General features: G+C 46.0%; 1 protein-coding gene across 3 annotated transcripts in view; it reads left to right on the forward strand.

Annotated features, from left to right (window-relative positions):
* Window positions 1–21,831, forward strand: part of RREB1 (ras responsive element binding protein 1) — a 121,038-nt gene that overhangs the window by 12,268 nt on the left and 86,939 nt on the right. The window contains exon 1 of one of the 3 annotated variants that reach the window (XM_042808905.1): window positions 10,485–10,714. The exons of the other annotated variants lie outside the window; for them this stretch is intronic. Coding sequence (XP_042664839.1) covers window position 10,714 — 1 coding nt within the window. The 5' untranslated portion in view covers window positions 10,485–10,713. Of the gene's footprint in view, window positions 1–10,484; window positions 10,715–21,831 lie in introns of those variants that run through there. 3 annotated transcript variants of the gene reach the window in all.

Below are 21,831 nucleotides of genomic sequence, written 5' to 3' on the forward strand. Positions count from 1 at the left end.
TGCAGTCTCCTAAAGTCACAACATGTGGTTTGAAATGCTGAGGGAAGAGGATACCAGCTTTTCCAGAACTGTGCTGCTCAATCACAGAACAAGGTTGAACTGGACCTGAAACTGGATTTCAGGGTGACGTGGTGATTGCTGTCTCCATTGGCTTTGCTTCTTCCCACAGTTGGGGAGTTGATTTTCCCAGTAGAGCTGTGCCAGCTCAGTCTTGCTGCTCGTATTGTGGCATTACACCTGCACAGAAGTTGCATTTGAATGGCTTACAAGGGCTATCCAGTGCACCAATACAGTTGACAGGGGGAAGCTAGCCTATCCAGGCTTGTTGCAAAGCTGAATGTGCAAAACACTGTCTCCATCAAGGCCGAAGTAATAATAAGTTGCAGAGAGTCTGTCCTGAAAAACAAACAGCGTAGCACAGGCATTTGGGAAGGACTTCGTGCTCTTTTATATGGCCGATGCTCTTTGTTAACTCAGGTTAACTTACAGGTTGGATTAACATTTCCTATGTCATTTGGGTATTCTTGGAGTAATTAGCAGAAATGACACAGGGTCACAGCAGTTGTATGAGACAGAATAAGCATCTGCTTGTGTTCTTTTCAATCCAGACAATGGCATGAAAAATACGTTTAATGAAGGTGACAGAGACAGTAACAGAGTCAGCAAAAGAACCCAAATGCTGTATATTCAGTGCTGTGTCTTCACCATTAGATCACGCTTCCTGTCTAGGCAGATGAACCCACATAAAACCCCTGGTTCACAAACAGATGACTTTCAAGTACTACAGCGTGGTAAAATACAGCTAGGGCTAATATATTTGCTCTGACTTTCATCTTGAGTGCCTGGTGGAACACCTGTAAGTATTTACATTTTAACATGAGCTTTTGTGCTTGTGAAAGCAGACAATTTGACAGCAATGACCCCTCACACAAAAGCTTGAATAAGCGATGAACTTCCAACAAATCCATGACCTGAACTCTGCTGGGTGCATATTGAAGGCGACAAGTTAATATGGCCTGTGGCCATACCAACAAGGGGCCTGGCTTTGTGCTGGAATCTTCTGATGGAGGTGGTCTGCAGACGTGTCTCTCACCTCTATCCCTGCCCAAAGGTCTTCACATAAGTTCTGGAAAATAAGAGGCCCAAGCTTGCTGCCTAGGTGAGGACATTAGGCAAATGTTTGCTGTAGAATTGACCTCAGTGTTTCTGGAGGCTTCTCATTCTGGTGCTTGCTCTGGCCCCAGGTGAAGGGCTTGGATGGTGTAGATGAGAAGACAGAAGGATGAGCATGTCTTGTGCCACCGGTGTGCTGCACTTCAGAGTTCGCTGTGCTTGAATTCAGTTGTGTTGAACTGGGCATCTCTGTTGTTGGACACATCCCTGCTGCAAGCGTAGTAACCTCTGGCCATCAGACAGGGAAGACAGCTGTGGTATGCTAACCTCTGGATTCATCCTGACCTGAATAATGCTGAAGCTGCGGTTCCAGCGATGTTTCGCCAGCTCTGCCCTGTCCGGAATGAGCAGTTCCTGGTACCTGCTTCTCCACTGAAACTTGGGGTCAGAGCAGGGAATGCCTCTTCGAGCTGGTGCTGGTGCTGGAAGAAATGCCTCTGGATCTTTGGCTGAAGGTTTTTCAGTCCTGTGGAGGAGATCACGCTGTATTCACCTGCAAAATTAAAAACTGGAGGGAATCCTGTTTGTGTCTGATAACAAGTTAGTCCAGAATCCCCTCTAGCTTGGGATGCCAACTGATGAGATTTACCAAGATAGAGCGTGGCAAAGGGACACCTGCTGTTGATGCTTTCCTGTTGTAGTCTTCCAGGCACAGCTTGTGGAATCTTGAGCCAGTGAATTTTTAAAGAAGTTCGGTATTTAGGTTCAAGAATCCTTTCTCCTTGGCTTTTTGAACCTGCACGGACACTTGGTATGTTGTGGTGGTGAGCTTTGCTCTTTAGCTACGTGCTTTGTTGGGAAGGATAAAAACCCAATTTTCTAAACCTGCCATTGGATGCTTCCACTTGATATCATTTGTGACTGTGGGAAATAATGAGTAATGCATCACTGCTGACCTCCATTCATTTCAGAACTGTGTGGATCTCTGTTGTGTCACCTCACTGGCCTTCCTCCCATGCTAGAGTCTCCATCTGAGTGTCAGTGATTATGCAGAAGCTATTCCATGCTCTTGATTATGCTGCTCACTTGTGAAAGCTACGGTTTGCCTTGTTAACATCTATCAGAGACACGTGCTAAATGTCCTTTATTTGCCTACATATTTATTTCTGTAAGACATATACTTGGACAGGCTTAAAGATCTACAGGTGCTGCCAGGGTTCTTCTCTTCAGCAGTTTTTTTTGAGGGGGAAACTGTGTCAGTACAGGCACGTAACAGACAGGAGGTGCTGACTTCTAAGATGTGTCTCAGTTGCTTCCATCCTGATAATTTGAGAGCTGCTTGTTTAGATGATGCTTTGCTCTCTGCCTTCCTCCCCATGTACACTCCTGGTTTCTAAGAGCAGTGTCCCTGCATCCCTCCACTAAGTATCTTTTTATTCCTACAGATGGCAGCCTGAAGTGTACCCTGCACATCTGAAGCTTTAGTGAGTGGAATTCATCCTGCTGTGGGGGTATTTGCCATGAAAAGTTTTCCTTGTCCAGATGCTGTAGTGCTTACTTGGGGCGGTAGCTGGGATTCGTCTTTCTGTATGGTCTCAGCAGCTGTCAGAGGAATTGCTTTGTGCTCCTTCAAGTGAATTGCTTATTGCTGTAACTGTTATATTCTTATCTCCTTCTCCCCTTATCTCCCCCTCCCGACCTACTTGTCCACCTGTAGGATTGCTGCCTGTTGCTGAACCTGACAGTTTTAACATTTTGCAACCAGAAGAATTTTGCTTCTATGCTAACCATACTGCTCATGTTTACTTATGTTAGATCGCTCCCAGGGCACTTTGCAAACCTGTGCCTCCACTACTACTGAAATGCAGCCACTTCTGAAGTAGAAAGTAAAAAAGGAGAGGTTGAGATCAGGTCATGCTAACCCTTTTCTCTGTGTAAAGTGCTGCACATTCTTCAGTACTGACAGCCTGAAAGGGAACCACGGCTTTTAAAGCCCTACCTTACTTAACCTGTGTACCAAATTATGCGTGCTACTTGATTTGCGTTTAGTTCGTGAAGAAGTTTTATTCCAGCTTGCCAGAACTGAGAACTTCATTGCAGGTATATGAACAGTGACGATGGTGATTTCAAACCTTTTAGTAAAGAAAGCATCTCACAGCCAGAAATCAAATTTGTCTAGGTTACATATTCCCTTTATTAAGCATCTCCAGATTTATGAAATACAGCAATCTTGTGAGAAACCCTATTCATCATGTAATGCTGGCTTATAATGATAATCTTTCAGTGTAGCTGTGTATAAAACCATTCTAACAAGCTGTTGAGCACTTAGTCCTGTGCTCTGTGGGCCTTGTGATTTATGTTGTGTTTGGAAGTAGCTAGCATATCTGTTCAGAGAAAGGAGGCTGTGTTTGTAGCTCTGACTGTTGAATTTGAAGCTCATCCTGTAGTGCTCCACTGCTGCTGTATGCATTTACTATCCTACATTTAAATGTAGTATCCAAAGCGTCGCATAAGGACCGAGAAATGTAGCTCTAGTGTGACATATACTTTGCAAGGCCCTCTCTGCTCTTGGGTGTTAAACCTGGAAAATCTGAAAGCTAGTGTGAAGTCATATATATTTGAACAGGAGAGCATGTCTGTGTTACTTTGATTATAATTGTTTTCTTGCAATGATAGAATCGTTAAGGTTGGAAAAGACCACTAAGATCATCTAATCCAACCATCAGCCCTTCACCACCATGCCCTCTAAACCACGTCCCTCAGTGCCACGTCTGCATGTTTCTTGAACACAGTGCTCAAACCATTGAAATGGCCACATCTTCTAGCAAAGCAAGGGGCAGGAGGATAAGTGGAAGGACCAAGGAGAATTTCTTTTAGCCAGTTTGTCTTTCCTGGCTTCTCAAATCAACCTCAGATGAACTAGAAAGCGTTGCTTGCTGGGTTGGATCGTGGAATCCATGCAGCTCTGTGCTGGGTTGATTAATTCCCGCTCACAGAGCCTAATCCAGGCTCTACTCCATGGGTAGGGGATCATTAGCTGTGTCTGTTTTATCTGTCTTGGTGTATAGGAACTGCATCTGCTCTGTTTCTCTTGCTGGGCTTAAACCTTTAGTGGCTTGGAGTTGCAATGTGGAAAGAACTGCATGGTCCTTTTTAAAAAAAAAAATGTCAGGAAGGTGCTTTATTTTTAATTTTAGTACATTCTTATCTTTGATGTGGCTTCCAACTTCACTGAAGGTAAGTGTGAGCATCCACTCCATGGTTGTTATCAGTACATGGGAATCTTTGTACCTGGTATCAGTAAGGCTCTGAAAGAGTGATAGGCTTATGTTAAATGGAGTCACTTTCCCCTCTTTTGCCCCTTTTCTTTTCCCACTTGGCCCTGTCTTTCAGGTACATTGTGGTACTTGCCTTCAAAGGTTGTATTTAACACCATTGGTGTTTAATGCTTCCCCCCCCCCCCCCCCCCCCCCCACCACTTCAAGGCAAGTATTCTTCCAGGTATGTGACTACAAACAATGCAGAGGGAACAGTCTCAGCAGAGATCTGCACGGTGATGTTTGTTATCTCTTTGAAGCTGCCTTTTTCTTAGGACTCTTTTGATATTTAGGTATTTCCTCCCCTCTTTCCCTTTTCTGGTGCATCTTTGCCAGGATAACTAAACGGCTAGTGACAAACTAGTGTCAAATTAGTGACCTCAGAATTATTTCCTTGGCAACATGAGTGCGCATTTGACATCACAGCATGAAGAAGCAGTTTATAATCTACGGCAAAACCAGCTTAAGGAGGGGCTTCTGTTTTTGTTTTCCATCATTTATCTCCTCACCTCTAGCTGTCCGTTCCTGCCCATGTACTCCTAGCTTGCATCCTCTCCAGAGGTGCTGATACAAGTGTTTGTGGGCTTTCCTCTGGAAGCGAAATCACGGAAATGGTTTGAGTCGACAGTCCTCTTCCATTTTTTTCTGTCTTACAGCAGTCACACCCTGCAAACTTTTGTTTTGGTTGCTAAAAGGGAAGCAAACTGTAGGCTTTCCCAGTGTGGGAATGAGCAGCTGGGGAAAGAGGAAGAGCTGCTGGGAGGTGCTTACCCTCAGTGCAGGAATCACAAAACTGCGTGCTGTTTGTACAAATAGGCTTGAGAGTTTCAGCTGTGAAGCTGCTCTCTTTTTCCCACTTTACCATGCATTGATACAGAGCTCTCTATTGCGTTAGCTGTGCAAAAAAATTGTTGCTTTTATAAATTGTGTCGTCTTTGGCTGTTCTTTCTGCTACCAGAGTCATTTCCATCATAAGAGAATATCTTTCTTAATTACGCTTGATATTGTGTAAGGAAGTCGTGTTTCATCATGTCGGATTGTGGTCCAGGTTTTGTTCTGGCTGAGCTGGTACAAATCTCACGCGTCTTTGCCAACGTTGGTGCGGTGTCTTTAGTGGGGGAAGTCAGTTTGCATAGAGGATCAGGAGCAGAGTATCAGTCACTGCAGAGAGATTGTACTGGTGGAGCTGAACTAACAGTGAGGACTGACAGAGATTTTATCAGAGTCCAAACTTCTCTTATGAGGAATACATTCATGTTAAAGGCCAACTAAGTGCTGCAACAGCACATTTCCAAGAAAGTTGCCGTATTGCGAATGAAGATGGACTGTGAAGGGACTTGTACACATTTGGACCAGGCTCATTCAGCAGCTGTCATCAGTTCCAATAGTCCATTTGTTTTTAGATTTCTGAAGTTAAAACTTTTCCAAGGAGCAGCGTGTAAAACAGGACGACCTGTAGAAAGCTAGAACTCCAGCCAAAAGACACCTCCTTTTTGTGTCTGCATGTTGCAGCTGTCTATCTCTTGGCAGCAGGCAGCGTGGTGTAGAATGGGATGTTTCAGCGCTGAAGCATGAAAGAGTGAATTAAGGAGTCCTGGGCTTAAAATGGTTTTCTTCTCTAGGGGATTTCAGTCTTCATCATCGCTTAATTATTTGGAGGCTATTTGCAGAGGTGTTTATTTCTTTCAATAATTCTTTATACTCAAAATATGAGAAACTAAGGTCGCTAACTCTTTTCTCAGTTGTTCTACAGTCTAGTAATCAGATGAATTATAGTCAGTTGCATTGATACCCAGCTGGGAGGAAGTAAGAAAAAGAGGATGTGTATATTTCTTAAGGGGAAGAGAGGAGGAAAGAAGAGGCTTCACTCTCTTGAGTGTTATCAGTGAAACAGACTCGTGTATAAGCCAGATGTTGTTTTAGTTTTGGAATGTCAGTGCAGGTAATGTCATTTCAGTATTGGTTATGTTGTTTCTGTACAAACTATGAATGGCATCATGACACCTTTAATCTCTCCTACTTACACCCGGAAAAAGAGAAAACTTTGCAAAATGAGCCAACATAGATTGACTCGGTCTGACAATGTGACACTGGGTACAGTTGTGTTCCAGGGCATGTAGATGTCCAGCAGAATGGCACAAGAGAGGTGAGATGACCCACTGCAGGGTTTCCAGGTGAGAGCTGTTTGTTTGTACAAGCAGTCAGTTAGGTGGGTGTTCTTGGAATGCTGCATGGACACGGTGTCTGAGGAGTCAGAGCCCACCATTCCTGCACATAGGGCTGGAGGAACATCAGCCATCCGCACAGTGCATAATCTCAAACCAACTCCTTGCCTTTTGCCTGGGCTTTTGGTTATTCCAGCCTTGCCTGGGACACTATTTCCTTTTTTTTTTTGTAGAGGTACAGATACCCACCTGCACTGTTGTAGTCAAGTAGACCTGAGTAGGCAGGCAGGGGCTGGTTGTGCCGCCTTTGTGCTGGCCAGGATCGCACACGTCTGCTTTGAAGATGGTCGCTCAACTTCCGTGAAGTCTGTAAGTCACCTTGGAGAGATGAGAAGGATGAGCACTTGGTGCCTGAGGCCCGGCTGTTAGGCTGCATTTCCCTTGCGCAGTGCAGGGCTGCCTGGCCACGATCTTGCAGCAAATGGAGGAAGTGGTGCTGGCAGCGGCCCTGATGCTGGATCTCCTTGCACCGGGGGGCTGAATGCAGGTCGCATAGAGCGCCAGGGCGGAGACAGCAGGAACAACCCAAATTTGTGGGCTATGGGTGAAGTGAGACCAATTTTCCAGAGCACTTTGCTGTGGAGGGACAGAGATTGTTTCTGCAGATGGGCAGCGTGGAAAGTACCACGGGAAGGAGCTGGGGAAGGATGGAGGGGGCCGGACGCTGCTCTGCCTGCTTGCTGACTAAACAGTTATGTCAGCTGGCAGTCGGAGCAGCCTGGGGATTTGCGATAGCTCCTGGAGGGTGGGGGCGGGTGTGCGGGGGGAAGGGAGGGGAAGGGAAGGGCCGGCCATGCGGCAGCAGCAACTGCTGCTCCTGCTTGCCCTGGCGCAAGGGACAGAGGCCTAGCTGCAGGCCTTGCTGGGAAGCCTTCACAGCCTTGCCCAAGCAACGAGGAACATGCTTGTTGAAACAGTCACAGCATCTCAGAGTGCAGGAGGGCCTTCCAGCCTTGCCTGCTGAGCTGCACACACGTCACACCCGGCACAAGGAGCCCGGCGAGCTGGGTGTTGCTGCCAGGTGCTGCAGCAGCACTGTGGGATGGAGCAACCCCTGTGTCCCCCTTTCTGTGCTCACAGCAGTCCCAAATAGTGGTGTTGAAACTGCACAGAAGTGCTACCTGCTGTCCTGCCACAGGGACAGCCCTCCCCGTGCGAGCTGCTGGAAAGTGGACTGTGAATCCTGGCTGCCGTTCAAGTTAAGTGTTTCCTTCCTTGGCCTTGAAGGCAGATGGAGTCCAGGCTAGTCTTTGGGCAGAGCGGGAGGCATTTATAATGATTCCTGCAGGTTGCTGGTGTTTAAATCCCGTTTTTCTGTTCTTGTTTTGTTTTCCATAAATCGGGTGCTGTAAAACTGGAGTAGCCTTGGAGCAGCTGTGGCTTTTCACTTGCGTGCTTTCCCCTCCTCCTCCTCCCCCCACCAGCAATAAGTGAAGGACGGGTTGCATGTGAATCACCTCTGCGCCTACCTCACTTCTCCTGTCCCAGCAGCAAAAGACAGAGGAGGCCCCTGTCCTGACAGGCAGAAAGGGTGTGTGTCTCAATTGTGTGAGGTCAGCTGAGTTAGCTGAACGCAATAAAAAAACACGGAGCCCTCTTGATGCTCTTGATGCTCTCAGGTACAGCCTGCCGTGTCTGAAGCCGTGCTTGTGGCTGTGTGAGACCATCTAATGTGTTAACCTGCGTCTTAATGAACGTTAAGGTGGATTTTTAGAAATGTTAATCTGACTCAATTGGGCTAACATGATGGTAGTTCTCAGTGAACCTGCCTTGCCCATATGGACAAGCTTGCTTAAGTTAGCAGGACAAGCACCAGCCTTTCTAATGGCCTAGTTAAGATGATTTAAGATGATTTGTGCCTTTTTTTTTTTTTTTTTTCATAAAGGTAAGTGCACCATGCAAGATGAGCAAAGGCCATAGGAAAAATGTTCATATTTGCGATGTTGAAATCTATGGATCTAAACCAGGAGATGCTTTGTTTTGCCTTTGTGCAGCTCTCATCACCTTGGTGCAGTTCTCACATGGGTGTGTTGTGCCTGGCACTCCTTCACAGCACACCTGAATGCTATTCTATGCACGAGTTAAATGGCAGCATGATTGCATTGTACCTTGAAATGCTTTGCTGAGCGGCCTTACAGATGACAAGGGCAGCTGAGCTCCTGGCAGTTTGTTCAGAGCTATTTAGGAGTTTGCTAGTTAGTGTGGCAAGGGTAGAAGGCACTAAAATACCTATGTGATACCTCAGTCTTTCTTCTTTTAAATGTTCCACTTATGACAGACCAGAAGAGCGAGCACTTGATGAGAGAGTGTTAAATCTAATAAAATTTGAACCCCTAAACATCTAGGTCTTTTTCCTGCTTATAGCAGGTAAAAAGGCTTGGTTTTGTTTTGGCTTTATTTTGAAGCTGGGGAAAAAGTCTCCTGCAGATAGGAAACCACTCCAAAGTTACTGTTAAGCCAGTATTGTCTGGTTTTTAAAGCAGTCCGGTGGTCCATGGTTCTCTGAAGGTGAAATGACTTTGAAATGAGGGGTATGTAACTGCTTGAGTACTTGGACACAGGGCCTGAAATGCTGTATAACTGCAATTCCTGCTAGCTTCACAAGGAATGCTTCTGGAAACGGCTCTTGATGCACCAGGCACAAAGCACTACAAGTGCAGGTAAATAGTTCTCTGAAATATTTTGGCACGCTGAGAAAACTTCAGTGAGTGCTACTTGGAAGCTGAGCCCTAGACTTTTTGTGACTAAGATCGGTTTAAATAGGTGAGTTTTTCTAACTTCTGTGTGTACGAGAGAGGGGAACACAAGGGCAATTAAAAAAAAAAAAATAATTGGAGAGAAGGCCTCCCTGCTGACCTGGGAGATGTGTTTGACCTCCTTAGCCTTACGCGCTTGTCTGTGGTTTTCAGCCAAAGGCTGCCACTTTGAGAGAGGCTTGCTTCTCGTGCTGAACTATTTTTTGACGCAGTGAATGAATGCAATATGTTAACGCTCCTGTAAGCCCCAGAATTGCTTGGCTGCCCCTTGCCCTGCCTGCCTCACACTGGCTGAAAAGGTACCATTGTTTGTTCTGCAAACAGAGGGTGATGTTTGTTTCCAAGGTGACTGTGGCTCTGTTGCTGCCCTCTAGAACAAAATTAAAATGGCTTTAAACACCTGAGAGCATCCCACTGTCACTAGAGATGGTGGGAAGGAGGTAAGAGCTGTTTGGTGTTGATCTCTGGACTGGTTATTGGAAAAAAGAGGAAATTTCAGTTCGCTAAGAAGTGGCAATGCATGCATTTGTGTTATATTACAAAACATTATCCATAAATAGTACACAGATACAGCCATTGAAACACTTGTTAATACTAGGGATGCCAGCAAACGTAAGATCTTCCAAACATCCTGGTCAAATGTTCATTATTGTTTCAGTTTACAGTAGGAATATTCTGTTTCTTCAGTTACTTAAATCAGAGGATGCATTGAAGATATTGCTCAAGTGAAGATGTATCAGCTTCCTAAAAGGAAAGCTGGAAGGGAATATTAGCAGTTCTGCTGGACTTGTGGATTTTCGGATTGTTTTGGAAAATGATTATACATATCCCCAGAGAGAAACTCCCAGCAGTCAGTTCTTCCGTTGCTTTTGTGCATTCTTGCATTCCATCATTCTACCTATATGATTCTCAGAGTAGTGCCTTGCTTTTAGGCATCCAGGTGGATGGATTAGAAGCATTTTAGCGTGCTCTCCCAGTGCTGCCTGCTGATCTACTGACATGTCTGTTTAGTATAGGGGAGAGGGGAGATAAGTTGGGGAGAAAAAAAAACAAACTTTTTAATTGGTCACGGATGCTGCTAGCAGAACTTTGCCTTCTTCCCCATCAGGTTTAGTACAGTTCATACACCGGTTTCAGTAAACATTAACCACTTTTATCAGGGCTCACAGCATGTTGAATGGTTAGCAAAGAGCATGTACTGAGAGGGACAGAGAAAATGAACAAGTCCAAGGTCAAAAGGATGGTAGATTTTTCCTTCGGAAGAGTACGTGGTGGAGAAGACTGGTGATACTTGGTGGAAAAAGTAGGTCTGTGTGAGAAACCTGGTTCTTGTTCTTTGGCTTTTGTCTAAGTTGGGTGTTCTGTGAGGAGGATGTGCATCATTAGTATTTCTCTGCTCTAGTGGGATCCTCAGAGGTTGTCAGCTTTCTTTGTGCTCGTACTCAGGGCAACATGAACTCCTTATGCCCTGGACCAATCCCGAGCAAAGTATTATCTCTGCTATCACTGTCATATCCTTATATAGACCTGCTCCTGCCCAGGATCCACAAAACTTGCATTGATTTCAGCAGGAAGTCACAGGCAACAGGAGGTTGTGATTTCCTCCCCTCCCTGTCTGCATGAAGCAGTGATACAAAGCCATCCTGATCAGAAGAGTTGGCTAAGAAACTGTGTGGTTTAGCAGTTTGCCTCACCTTTCTTTCTAATGGGTGGCTTGGATGTTTTGTTATCACTTCTGAGGGGTGCAGCACTGCTAGTTTTGCTGCAGAGTGATTTGCTGTAGTGATGAAAAAATAGTTGATCAGCTTAGCAATAAAAATGGGAAAACTGTAGTTAAGTAAATGATTTGAAGTTGAGATGTGAAAGTTTTGAAAAGAACGTGAGCTACCTCAGTGAACTTTGTTGAAGCATCTGATCACAGAATCAAGAGTTGTAGGGCTTGGAAGGGACCTTGGGGGATCAAGAGGTCCAATTCTCCTGCTAAGGCAGGTTCCTTGCAGTGCGTTACACAGATAGGTGTTCGGGTGGATCTTGACCATCTCCAGAGAAGGAGACTCTGCAGCCTTTCTGGACAGCCTGTGCCAGTGCTCTGTCACCCTTAAAGTAAAAAGGTTGTTTTTTTGTTGTTGGTTTTTTTTTTTTTTTTTTTAAATTTCAAAAGGAACTTTCTGTGTTCCAGTTTCTGCCCATTGCCCTTTGTCGTGTCACTGGACAGTGCTGAAAAGAGCCTGGCCCCATCCTCTCGTTTTCTATCTTTCAGATATTCATAGGCATTGATATAATCCTCCCTCAGTCTTTTCCAGGCCAAACAGCCCCAGATCTCTCAGCCTTTTCTTACAAGGGAGATGTTCCCAGGCATCATCTTGGTGGCCCTCCACTGCATTCTCTCTAGAAGTTCCCTGTCTTTCTGGAACCGAGGAGCCCAGATGTGGACCCAGAACTTAAGATGTGGCCTCAGCAGGGCAGAGTAGAGGAAGAGAAAAACTTCCCTTGAACTGTTGGCAAATTCTGTAGTTATTTTTAATTGTGCAAATCAACATATCCTGTCCCTCCTAACTCCAGTCAAATAACGTTTTGCGAAAGAAAGAAGCAGCAGTGTTCACCTGCATGTTTCCTAGAAGATAAAATTATTGAGAGGTTGTAGTCACTGGGAAAACACAGATTTCCTCAAATGACACATCAAACACAAAAGAAATCCAAACCGCGTGTGAATGATCTGACAGTAGTTTGAGAAGCACCCTCTGCTGCACGCCCCTCAAATCAGAAACGTGTGCACACGGTTGAAAATCTCATCTTTGTGGTGACACAGATGATTCAGTGCAGGAAATGAGAAGAATCTCATTCAGCAGCTAAGCATTTGTGGGGTGGGGGTGTGAGGTTCATGGTGTTCAGCACACCCAGCTAGAGAGTTTCGGGCTCCTTTCTCTCCTGAGTTTTCTGCTGATTTAAATCAAGGCTGCTACCTGAAGCATCGGTGTGAGAGGCAAATCCTTTCTTCTTCATTCTACTTGGATCAGCTGAGAGAGCAAAGAAAGACAAGGAGGGAATCTGTAGCTGCTGCCTTTTGAGTTTTAACTGCAGGTGTTAGCAGGGCCTTGTGATGAAAGGTGCAGGGTGGGCAGGCTGGTGGATGGAGACTGCTGCGGCGGCACTGCTTGTGGCCCATGTCCTTCCTCCAGCAGTGGCCACGTGTCCAGCATCAGCCCTGTGCTAGGGGTGATGGAAGGAGAGAAGCTGTGGGTGAGGGCTTGCAATTGCAGCCTCTTCGAAGTTGCTCTAGTTCATCTAAATTTAAAATATGGACTGTGGTTTTGGTCTTAAATATTTGTGGGATTTCAGCAAACCACTACAAAGTAAACAGCAGCTAAAAGTGACACATTTAAGGCAGGATTTCTTTTTTATTTTTCTTTTGTAAGGTGATGTGGACACTTGTGTCCTGTGACTCAGTGTTCAGATTGAAGACATTTTCTAGATCTGAGAAACTCTTTGTTGATCTCTCATTCACAAGATTCCCTTAAAGAGCTTTACAGTTTTTCAGGAGGCCGGTGTGTAATTTTCTTTCTAACTGTACTTTTGTTCTTCCATCGCTGCCCAAGTGATTTCTCCTCCCTCTCTGAATAACACAAAAAATCTCCCTGCCTTTCTTAACGAGCAGGTCATGTGTGGTATTAGCAGCTTTTGTGCAAGTCTGTGAAGAGAAACTGAATCATATGTGCAAGGTGATCGTCCCCCTGTAATCAGCATTTCAAGTACTGTGTTCGATTTTGGGCCTCCCTCTACAAGAAAGACATTGAGGCCCTGGTGTGTGTCCAGTGAAGGGCAGTGAAGCTATGAGGGGTCTGGAGCACAAGGCTTATGGGGAGCAGCTGAGCTGGCAGTGTTCAGTCTGGAGAAGAGGAGGCTCAGGTGAGGCATTATCACTGTCTGCAGCTCCCTGAAAGGTGATTGTAGTGAGGTGGAGGTCAGCTTCTGTTCCTAGGTCACAGCGATAGGATGGAGGTAATGGCTGTAAGTTGTGCCAGGGGAGGTTCGGGTTGGATACCAGGAAAAAGAAAGAGTGGTGAGGCAGTGGCACAGGCTGCACAGAGAGGTGGTTGAGTCACTGTCACTAGAGGCGTCCAAGAAACGTGGATGTGGCATTGAGGGACATGGTTAGTGGGCATGGGGGGGGCGGTTGGACTAGATGAGCGTAGTGAACTTCTCTAACCTTCATGATTCTATGAATTTGAATTCTAAAATATATTGATTTAGTACTAAGGGCAAGTTTAATGGGCACGTGTGTGTAAACTTTTGCCTTGTCTGGAAACTTTCCAAGGAATAAAGCAGGAAAGACGGTTTTTAGATTGTTTTAATGCCTCTGCAAAGGCATTAGCAGTTGTGTAGCTGCTGTTAGTCCTCAACTGATAACAAGCACTAATGAAGTGGTTTTTCATGAAGTTTTATTGAGATTATTTATGCAAATACAGTGCAGTGTTTATTGCAATAGCAGTTATTTACAATTCTCAGTTGGTAAACCAAAGCATTACCATTCATCTCTGGTACCTTGATAGCAGTAGAAAGCCTGCTCAGTTTTCCCTGTTACAACTGGCTGGGTGTGCTCCCGGCTTTTGTTCCTCATTTCCAACAGACTCACAGGTTTTCTCTGCTCATATCACAGAGGCACAGGAAGGGCTTGCTCTTGATGAACCACTCATCCTGTTTTTAGAAAAGAAAAAAAAAGTCCTGTGGAAAAACACGTATACTGGCAGTGCCACAGTCCTGTTCATGAAGGGATCTCAACAAACGGTCAGGTACACTGTGGGCAGGAAGAATTACACATCCCTTTCTAGATACCCCTACAGAATCTTCAGTGCATTCTCTTAAATCTTTGGTGTAGAAAGTCCTTTGATAGGGGCTCACTCTGTCAACCCTTACCCAAACTTTCTGTCATCTGTCCTTTAACTGGATCTTTCCCGTCTGGGGAAGACATCTCTTTACTCCACAACCACCGTGTTCCGGCTCAACTCACTGCAAAGCTTTTGTCTTCCTTTAAGATATGAGAGACCTCTGTGCTGTGCAAATGCTTGCAGGAAACACAGTGCATGCCTTGCTGTAGCCTTGGGGCAGCCAAGAGTGATTGGTGAGACATTTCTCATTTTTGATCAGTGTGCAGACAGGCCTTAGCTCATTTCTCCTCTTAGAGAAACTCTCACTGGCCTTGCCACTGAACTTCAGGTACAATCTGTGATTTTGGGGTTGGTTTTTAATGGCCAGTCTCTGTAGAACAGAGGAGGTTGTATGTATTTATTAACATGCTGTACTTTTATTAACATGCTGAACTTTCATGTTCACTTCTGTGGGTGTCTCACGTATCTGAGGTCTAAGCAGGATTTGACAGCGCTGCAGTTTGGGGAGGCCTGGTACCCACTTCCTGGGATGAGGGCAGACAGTACGGCATGGCCCCATTCTGCAGCAGGACCTGGGCACCCACAGATACTGTGTGCACACAAGGGACATTCTGGGACTTTAGGAGTACACCCACAGCCTGCATCTGGCAGCCCTGAGGCCAGGAGCGCTGTAAAGTGGGAAGCGTAAGGCGTATGACCTGCTGTTCCTGTAGGAGCCTGGTCAGGGCTGGCACTCTGGTGGGATTTCTCCATCCTGTGGCTTGTTGGTAGACACCCAGGTGTGGTTGTTAACCATGTAAATCCTCCTGATTGGCCACACAGGGCCAGCATCCCCATGATGAGGTAGCAGGGGGCCCAGCAAAGTTCCCCAGGCAAAGAGCCTAGGTTGCTTCAGCCTTCAAGCTCTGGTGGAGGGTCGTACATCGAAAGCACTAGCGACTTCCTTGTTAGGATGCAGACTCTTTAAATTTTTATTAAAGGGATTGTCTGTGCTGACATTTAGCTAGCACCAGATGTTGGCTTTTCGTTACCAGTGTGGAGGTGGCATAGCTAATAAAGGCGAGGGTAAGAGACTTGTGTGAAGCTGTCAGATGCGGCTTTGTGTGCTGCAGCCTGCATGGTGTCTGTCGCGTCTTCATGGGCCAGTGTTCTACAAGAAGGGTGGCGTTTCTCTTCTTCCTTTTCTTTTGCACTCTTGACTGGCCAAGTGTTTTCCAAGTGCATGTCTTTTTCAGGTGGCGTTGCTCATTTGTGCTAGCTAATGCAGTCAGAGTACAAAGGTAGCTCAGTGGCAGTTTGTCTTATTCCTTGTATTTTCATTTTTCTTCTGCACATAACTTTCCTGTAGATCATACTTCTCCCCCTCAACCTCTTTTTACCATCCCCTCCCTCAGAAAATGTCAGCAACTGATTGTTTCCTTTGCAGAGCTTAGAGCCCCTAGACAGAGGCTTTCCCAGCTTTATGAATGCATCGTTTGTTGCTGAGGGCACAACTGTTTGATATAACTGGCTGCATCCCACTCTGCTTTGGACCAGCATGCACTACAGCCAGTCTGTGCATAAACCAGATTTTTGTATTAAATGGCACCATTTTGTCCACAGCAGCAGTCTGTCTGTCTTTTGTGTGTGCGCGTGTGAGACTTGCAGCTTTCAAATGCAAAATGTATAAAGAACAGTAGTTTTGCAGAAATAAGTGCTACTCAGTGAGTGTACATTGCCACTCGAAGGCTTATTTTTCTTAGGGAGTTCCTGATGAGTGATATTTCTTCCTTATTTTGTGTAGGCGGACCAAAGCTAAAACAAGTTTTTAAATGTTTTATGAAGTGGATGCAGAGTGTAATGTTACAGATGTAGTTGTGTTATCAGGGGCACTCCGTTATAACTTCAGTGGAAACGCATTTAGCACATTGAACATGTCTGTGCTTATTTATGTTTACTCTGTTTCATTGAACCGCTCTATTTCCTCTCCTACATGCTTCTTATTTCGCTGGCGACTGAATAGATGTAGTGAATTGAAGATGCTGTGTGCTTCACTTATGTCTAGGAAATGGCATCCGATGTGAAACCTGCTGCTTCTCTTTGCTGCTCTCCCCAGTTACTCCCTGCCTAAGGTCAGTGTAGTTTGGCCACGGCACAGGCCTGCAGCCCTTAGCTGTACTGTGCCTGGGGCAGAAGGAGGGGCTGCGTGGCACAGTGCTCCGTCACAGCCACAAGGGAGGCTGTGTGAAGCCCTGGCCCCAGCAGCTAAATCACTGCTCAGTCCACACTTTCTGCTTGCTGCTATTGTCACAATGCCTGGCATTTCTCCCCAGAAGCACAGTGCCCTCTTCTCATCTCTCTGCTTACTTACCTGCTGAGTGCCTCCAATGAATAAGAACACCTCCAGAGCAGCCACACCACCTCGGAGCTTGTACTGTGTAGAAATCCTTTCCGTGCTCCTCCGCTGTATTTAATAAGCAGGGTAAGCTAGCAGCACTCACTTGTGAGAAGGTGATGGTGCAGAAGATGAAGATTCCCCAGCTCACCCTCTTTTGGATACCCATTCTGAGTATTGGGCAGGTTTGACCGAAACATAATAATCCCCCCACCAAAGAGAAGTATGTACAGCTTTACAGCCCACCCTTACTGCGTTTCTCTGTATATTCACTGCCCACGCAACGTTACCCACGGGATGCGGGTGGGAGGAGGAAACTTGTTCTCTTTCATGTGACTGCAGCACAGTTAAGAACTGCAGCAGGCTTCAGGACCCAATGGATTTCTAGTAACCAGTGGGGAATTTCTCAGGCACATCTCCATGTCTCAGCTTCCTGGTGGACCCCATGGAAAGATGCCGGTCTGCTCTCTGGGTGATTGCTCATTTGTTAGTGCATAGTGTGCAGAGACAAAGGCTGCCCAGGCCTGAAAAGCCCCCAAAGACAAGTTGTGTAGTAAATACATCTGTAAAGCTGTGTTTGAGTTACAGGCTGCCTGTGGCTCACACACTTGCACTCCGTCTCTTCCCCTTGCCTCTTACTGCCTTAAAAAGGGATGGCAAAATAGATTGATAAAATGCAGCAAGTGCTAAACTGTTGATATGATTAAAAGAAGAAAAAAGAAGAGTCTTAGCTGAAGCATATGTCTGCAGCACTTTAATCTTTTATGGATTGCATACTTGCTGTGGGAGTGGAAGGGGATGTTGCAGGCTTACTTTCAATGCACACAGAAATCTTTCCCACAGCACGAGAACTCCCTGGAAAACATATGAAACAACTGACTGGAAATCAGGACATTTCTTGTGCCCAGCACTCATTGCTCTGAGGGATTTGCTGTGCTCTGAAGGTCGTTTAATCACTTCTCTTCTTTGTAGGTTTCTTTCAGTGCATTTCACGCATGCTGCTGCTGCGATCAAGCCGTGAGTGTGTTGCTGAGCTTTTAGGGGTCCATGTTCCTGCCCCATGTTTTTGCCCCCGGTTCTTTTATTACTGTGTTACTGTGATGATTGCATCTGTTCCTTAAAATGGCTACTGAGCAAACCCACGTTTTTGCCATCGGTCAGAAACTGTTCAGCCCATGTCAAACCCCCCCCACAGAGCTTTGAGTTGATGCCTGTGTTGCCTAGCAGGTATATGGCTGATCTTTGGGCTGTCCATTAACCCTGTGGTTACTGCACACAATGAAGACATAAATCTACTGCAGTGATGAGAACGTGTCCCAGTGCTACTGCCCCTGCACCAGCTCTGGTTAGATTTTCGGGGCATGCAATCTTCTGAGTCTGTAGCTTGGGGTTTTCTCTGCTTTGCTTCCCCACCTCCTTATCGTTTGCATAGTTTTTATTTCTGAGGTGCTAGAGGAGCAGCGATGAAGGCGATGGGCTGGCACTGGAGGGCTGGCCGTGTCGCTGAGTTGGTCAGGTTGCTCCTGTTCCCTGTCATAAAGATGCCACGTGTCCAGGATCAGCCTGTGTTGGGCTCAACGTTTCATTTTCTGGCATCCCCTTCTCGTGGGCCAGTGTTCGTGCTGGAGCGTGACAGAGAGTGAAAGGTGTCAGAGCAGAGAAGGGGCTGCAGCTTGGCTCCAGCTGCCAACAGAAAAGCAAGCCAACAAAACGAGAGTTAAACGGAACATACCATAGAACAGGTTAGGCAGGACTCTGAAGCCAGATACGAACCTTGTGCTGTGCTGTAAGGCATCTTTAGTCCACCCTCCTCCCTCTGCCCTTTCAGGATTTTTCTCCCCCCCTGTTATGAAATAGGCCTGTGCGGGCTGGGCTGCATTGCCGGCAGGCGGGGAGCTGCGGCGTTGGCTCTCCCTCTGCCAGCTGTTTGTGAAGAAGGAATGGGTGCACTTGTCTGTGCCCATCATCCCCTCTGCACAGCACAGCATGCGCCTGGCTGCACGTCATGCCCTCTGCCTGGCTGCCTTGTGGATAGCCAGTCCCTGAAGTACCGGAGGAGGCAGAGAGGAGATGGGAAATGCAGGCGGGTGGAGCTGGCTGGGCTGATACTCCCTGCAGTTAATCATTACTCACAGCATAACCTGTTCCTGTTTTCTAGAGGTTTCACTGGCACCCGTGGCCAGGAGCACAAGGGCTATGTGACAGACTGCTTTCCAAGCAGCAAGCTCGGTGTCCGGTGCACAACATCAGTCCTTCTGTAACATGTTTATGCCTAATCCTTCAGTAAACATACCATATATAGCCTGGTGTGTGCTCGCTATAACACCCTGCTGCAAGGAGACTTCACTGGTACTGCGTGAATTCCTTAGCTCCTGGTAACCAGCTGGCAAATAGGATGTCACCATATGTAACGTAAATATATCCCGCCAGTGACTTTTCTTTTTAAATCATCCTGTCCATAGCACATAAAGCACGTGTTTGGGATCACGACAGCCTGGCACTTTGAGAAATGAGGGGGGTTACAGACAAGTTATCAAAGGATGAGCTGAGTCCTGTGCATGTGCTGCTGTTGCAGAGTAAAGATGCTTCTCTTCCTATAAATGTCATACAAGGCTTATGTGTATGGATCAATGGCTCAGGGACTCTTTTTGAGGTGTTTTCTTTTTCTCCCTCTCTGTTTCAGATACCTGTTGCTTCCTAGGTGATGCTTAAGGTATGATCCATTGAAAGCTTTCTCTTTTCGTTTTGTCATCTTTCATAGAATTTCTCCCCTTCCTCTTTCTCTGTGCCTTCCTTTTGCTCACCTGGTGCCAGCAGTGTACTCAGTGCAGCAGAGAATGTGAGAAGCAGCACTCAGGCTGGATTCACAGCTTTCTTCATCAGCTGTTACATATGGATTGCCTTCAGCTTTTTTCTTTTTTTTTCCTTTTAAATATTGTGAAATGGCTTTAGCGTTGTTCTGACTCTTTCTGAAGTGGTTTGGGAAAAGGAGATGAAGCCTGTCAACCTAGACTGGGGTAGGTTTTGTTTGCCTTTTTGTGCTTTCTACTTCTTTCCCCATTCCCTGGACTGTGAGGTGACAGTGCAGTGGTGAGGTAACCTTGTGTGGAGCCTTCTGTCCCTGCCTGGTGGCAGCTCTTAGCTCCTGGCTCCAACAGCTTAGTGCATGGCGATGCCTTTCGTACCTCTGAGATGGTTTCTTGGTCAGAGAGAGTGCCAGTTAGCTGCAGGGGGGTTTTCCCCTGGCGGCCTGCTCCTTATTTAGCTTGCAGAAGAGAAGAGTTTGCGGTGGGGGAATGTTTAGGTGTTACGTAAATGGACAGGACATGCATTTCTCTGACTCGTCTCCCATTGGCCTCGTCAGAATGAATTATGTCTGACTGCTTGGCAGTTAATTGGACCATCCTTCCCATTTCCTAAGCTGATAAGCCCCTCACTGTCTGCCTCAATCAGGCTTCTTTGTTTGAGAAGTTACTAATGCTGCAGAAGAGAATAACGACTTTCCTATGTACTGTAACCAAGTGATGGGCTCTGATCATTTGGGTGCTGTGATAGTCTGTGAAGATTCTCCACATTTCTTCAGCAACATCCTTTCCTAAGAATTATTTGTACTGCAATTCGAGTGGGGGTTGGCAGGCAGTGAAAAGTAGGTACAGCTGGTGCATTTACTACGGATCTTGTCACTTCTTGAAAGAATTGTGTTCATGTTTAAGGTATCCTGTGAGCAGCTTTGTTCTGGTGGATCCTGGTAGCTGTGGGGATCGGGTTTCAGAAATGGCTCCCTTTTATGACAGATCCTTCAGATGAGGACCGTCTTCCTGATGTGTCTGGACGGTGCCTAGCTTAGAGTGGGTGTTGCCAGAAGGTGAGTAATGAACAGTGATTAATCGTCTCTGCTCTGTGGATGAGTTAGTATGAAAAAGCACTTGGCTAAAAGCTGCGCTTCAGCAAACTCATCAGACTTAACCATGCAGGAGTCAGAAGCGTATCATCCCAAAGGCCTGATTCTTGTGTCTCTGTGGGTTTTGTGTTGACTGCCGTGGATTTACTACATCAGACTGGGGGAGAAGCGTGTCTCCTTTTGTCTACTGACCTAAATGACAGCTGTACTACAGGTTGCAAATGAGTCGATGTGGAACCGTGTGTGCTAAAAGTAGGCATCCTTTGGTCGGGTTGTTTAGTAAAGATCTTGATGCAGAGGTATGACTATGAACCTTGTAGGCATGCTTCCTCATGTTTGTACCATTGAGTCTATGATACAAATGTACAAGAAAGATGTACAGATACCAGTTTGTGTGAGATTGTATCTTGGGTTTGAAAAGCCATTTGATTGGGAACCCATTCATCCTTTACTGTCAAAAATGTAAATAAATAGGAAACTTAAAGCTGTAGTGATTTCTGAAATAGTTTCCATTCTGAGTTTTCATATTGATTTGAGCAATGCATTGCATGTGTTTGATCATAGTTACTTCTAAAGCCTTTTGAAAGCAGGATTAATCGCAGAAAACTTCTTTCATCCCCCATCCTTCGACTGTTTCTGGCAGCTTTCAGGGGCCTGAGCACACAAAGGGAGTACTGGAGGATTTGTTCCCTGTACAGAAACTGGAAGAACTGGGGATTTTTGTTCTTTCTTTTTCTTCCTTTCGGAAAAAAAAAAAAAAAAAGAAAACAAAACAAACAAACAAACAAAAAAAACACCAGAGCTTTCCAAGACACAGGGGATGTGAAAGTACACAGAGAAAATAAATATTTGTGCATTGCATTGTGAACCTGCATTTGCAGGTACGCTTTGACCTCGGGAAGTGACCACCTCTTTGCTTTTATTTGTAACTCCTGAGTTTGCGCCGCTGAGCCCCAGAATGGTAGTGCTATAGCTGGAGGAGGAGAAGTTGCATACGCCATCCATGGGGATTCAGGCTGCCACCAGTGATGCTCAGTGATGATCCATTCATTGTGTCAAAGAGGTGCAAGGACCACAGTGAGCTGAACGTGAGGCCCGGTCATCAGGACAAGGTCTTGTGGAGAGACTGAGGGGAGCAGGAGTGTAGAAGCCCCGTGCGTCCCACCAGTGGTGGCTGGGTCTCCATCCCCTCCAGCCAAGGACTTGTCATCAGACCATAGACAGCTGGCTGATGGTTTCTCTTGCTGTGACATCTTTTA

Source organism: Centrocercus urophasianus, unplaced genomic scaffold (genome assembly GCF_019232065.1).
Source record: "Centrocercus urophasianus isolate 14NV4802_14NV808 unplaced genomic scaffold, USGS_Curo_1.0 seq_11, whole genome shotgun sequence".
NCBI lineage: Eukaryota > Metazoa > Chordata > Aves > Galliformes > Phasianidae > Centrocercus > Centrocercus urophasianus.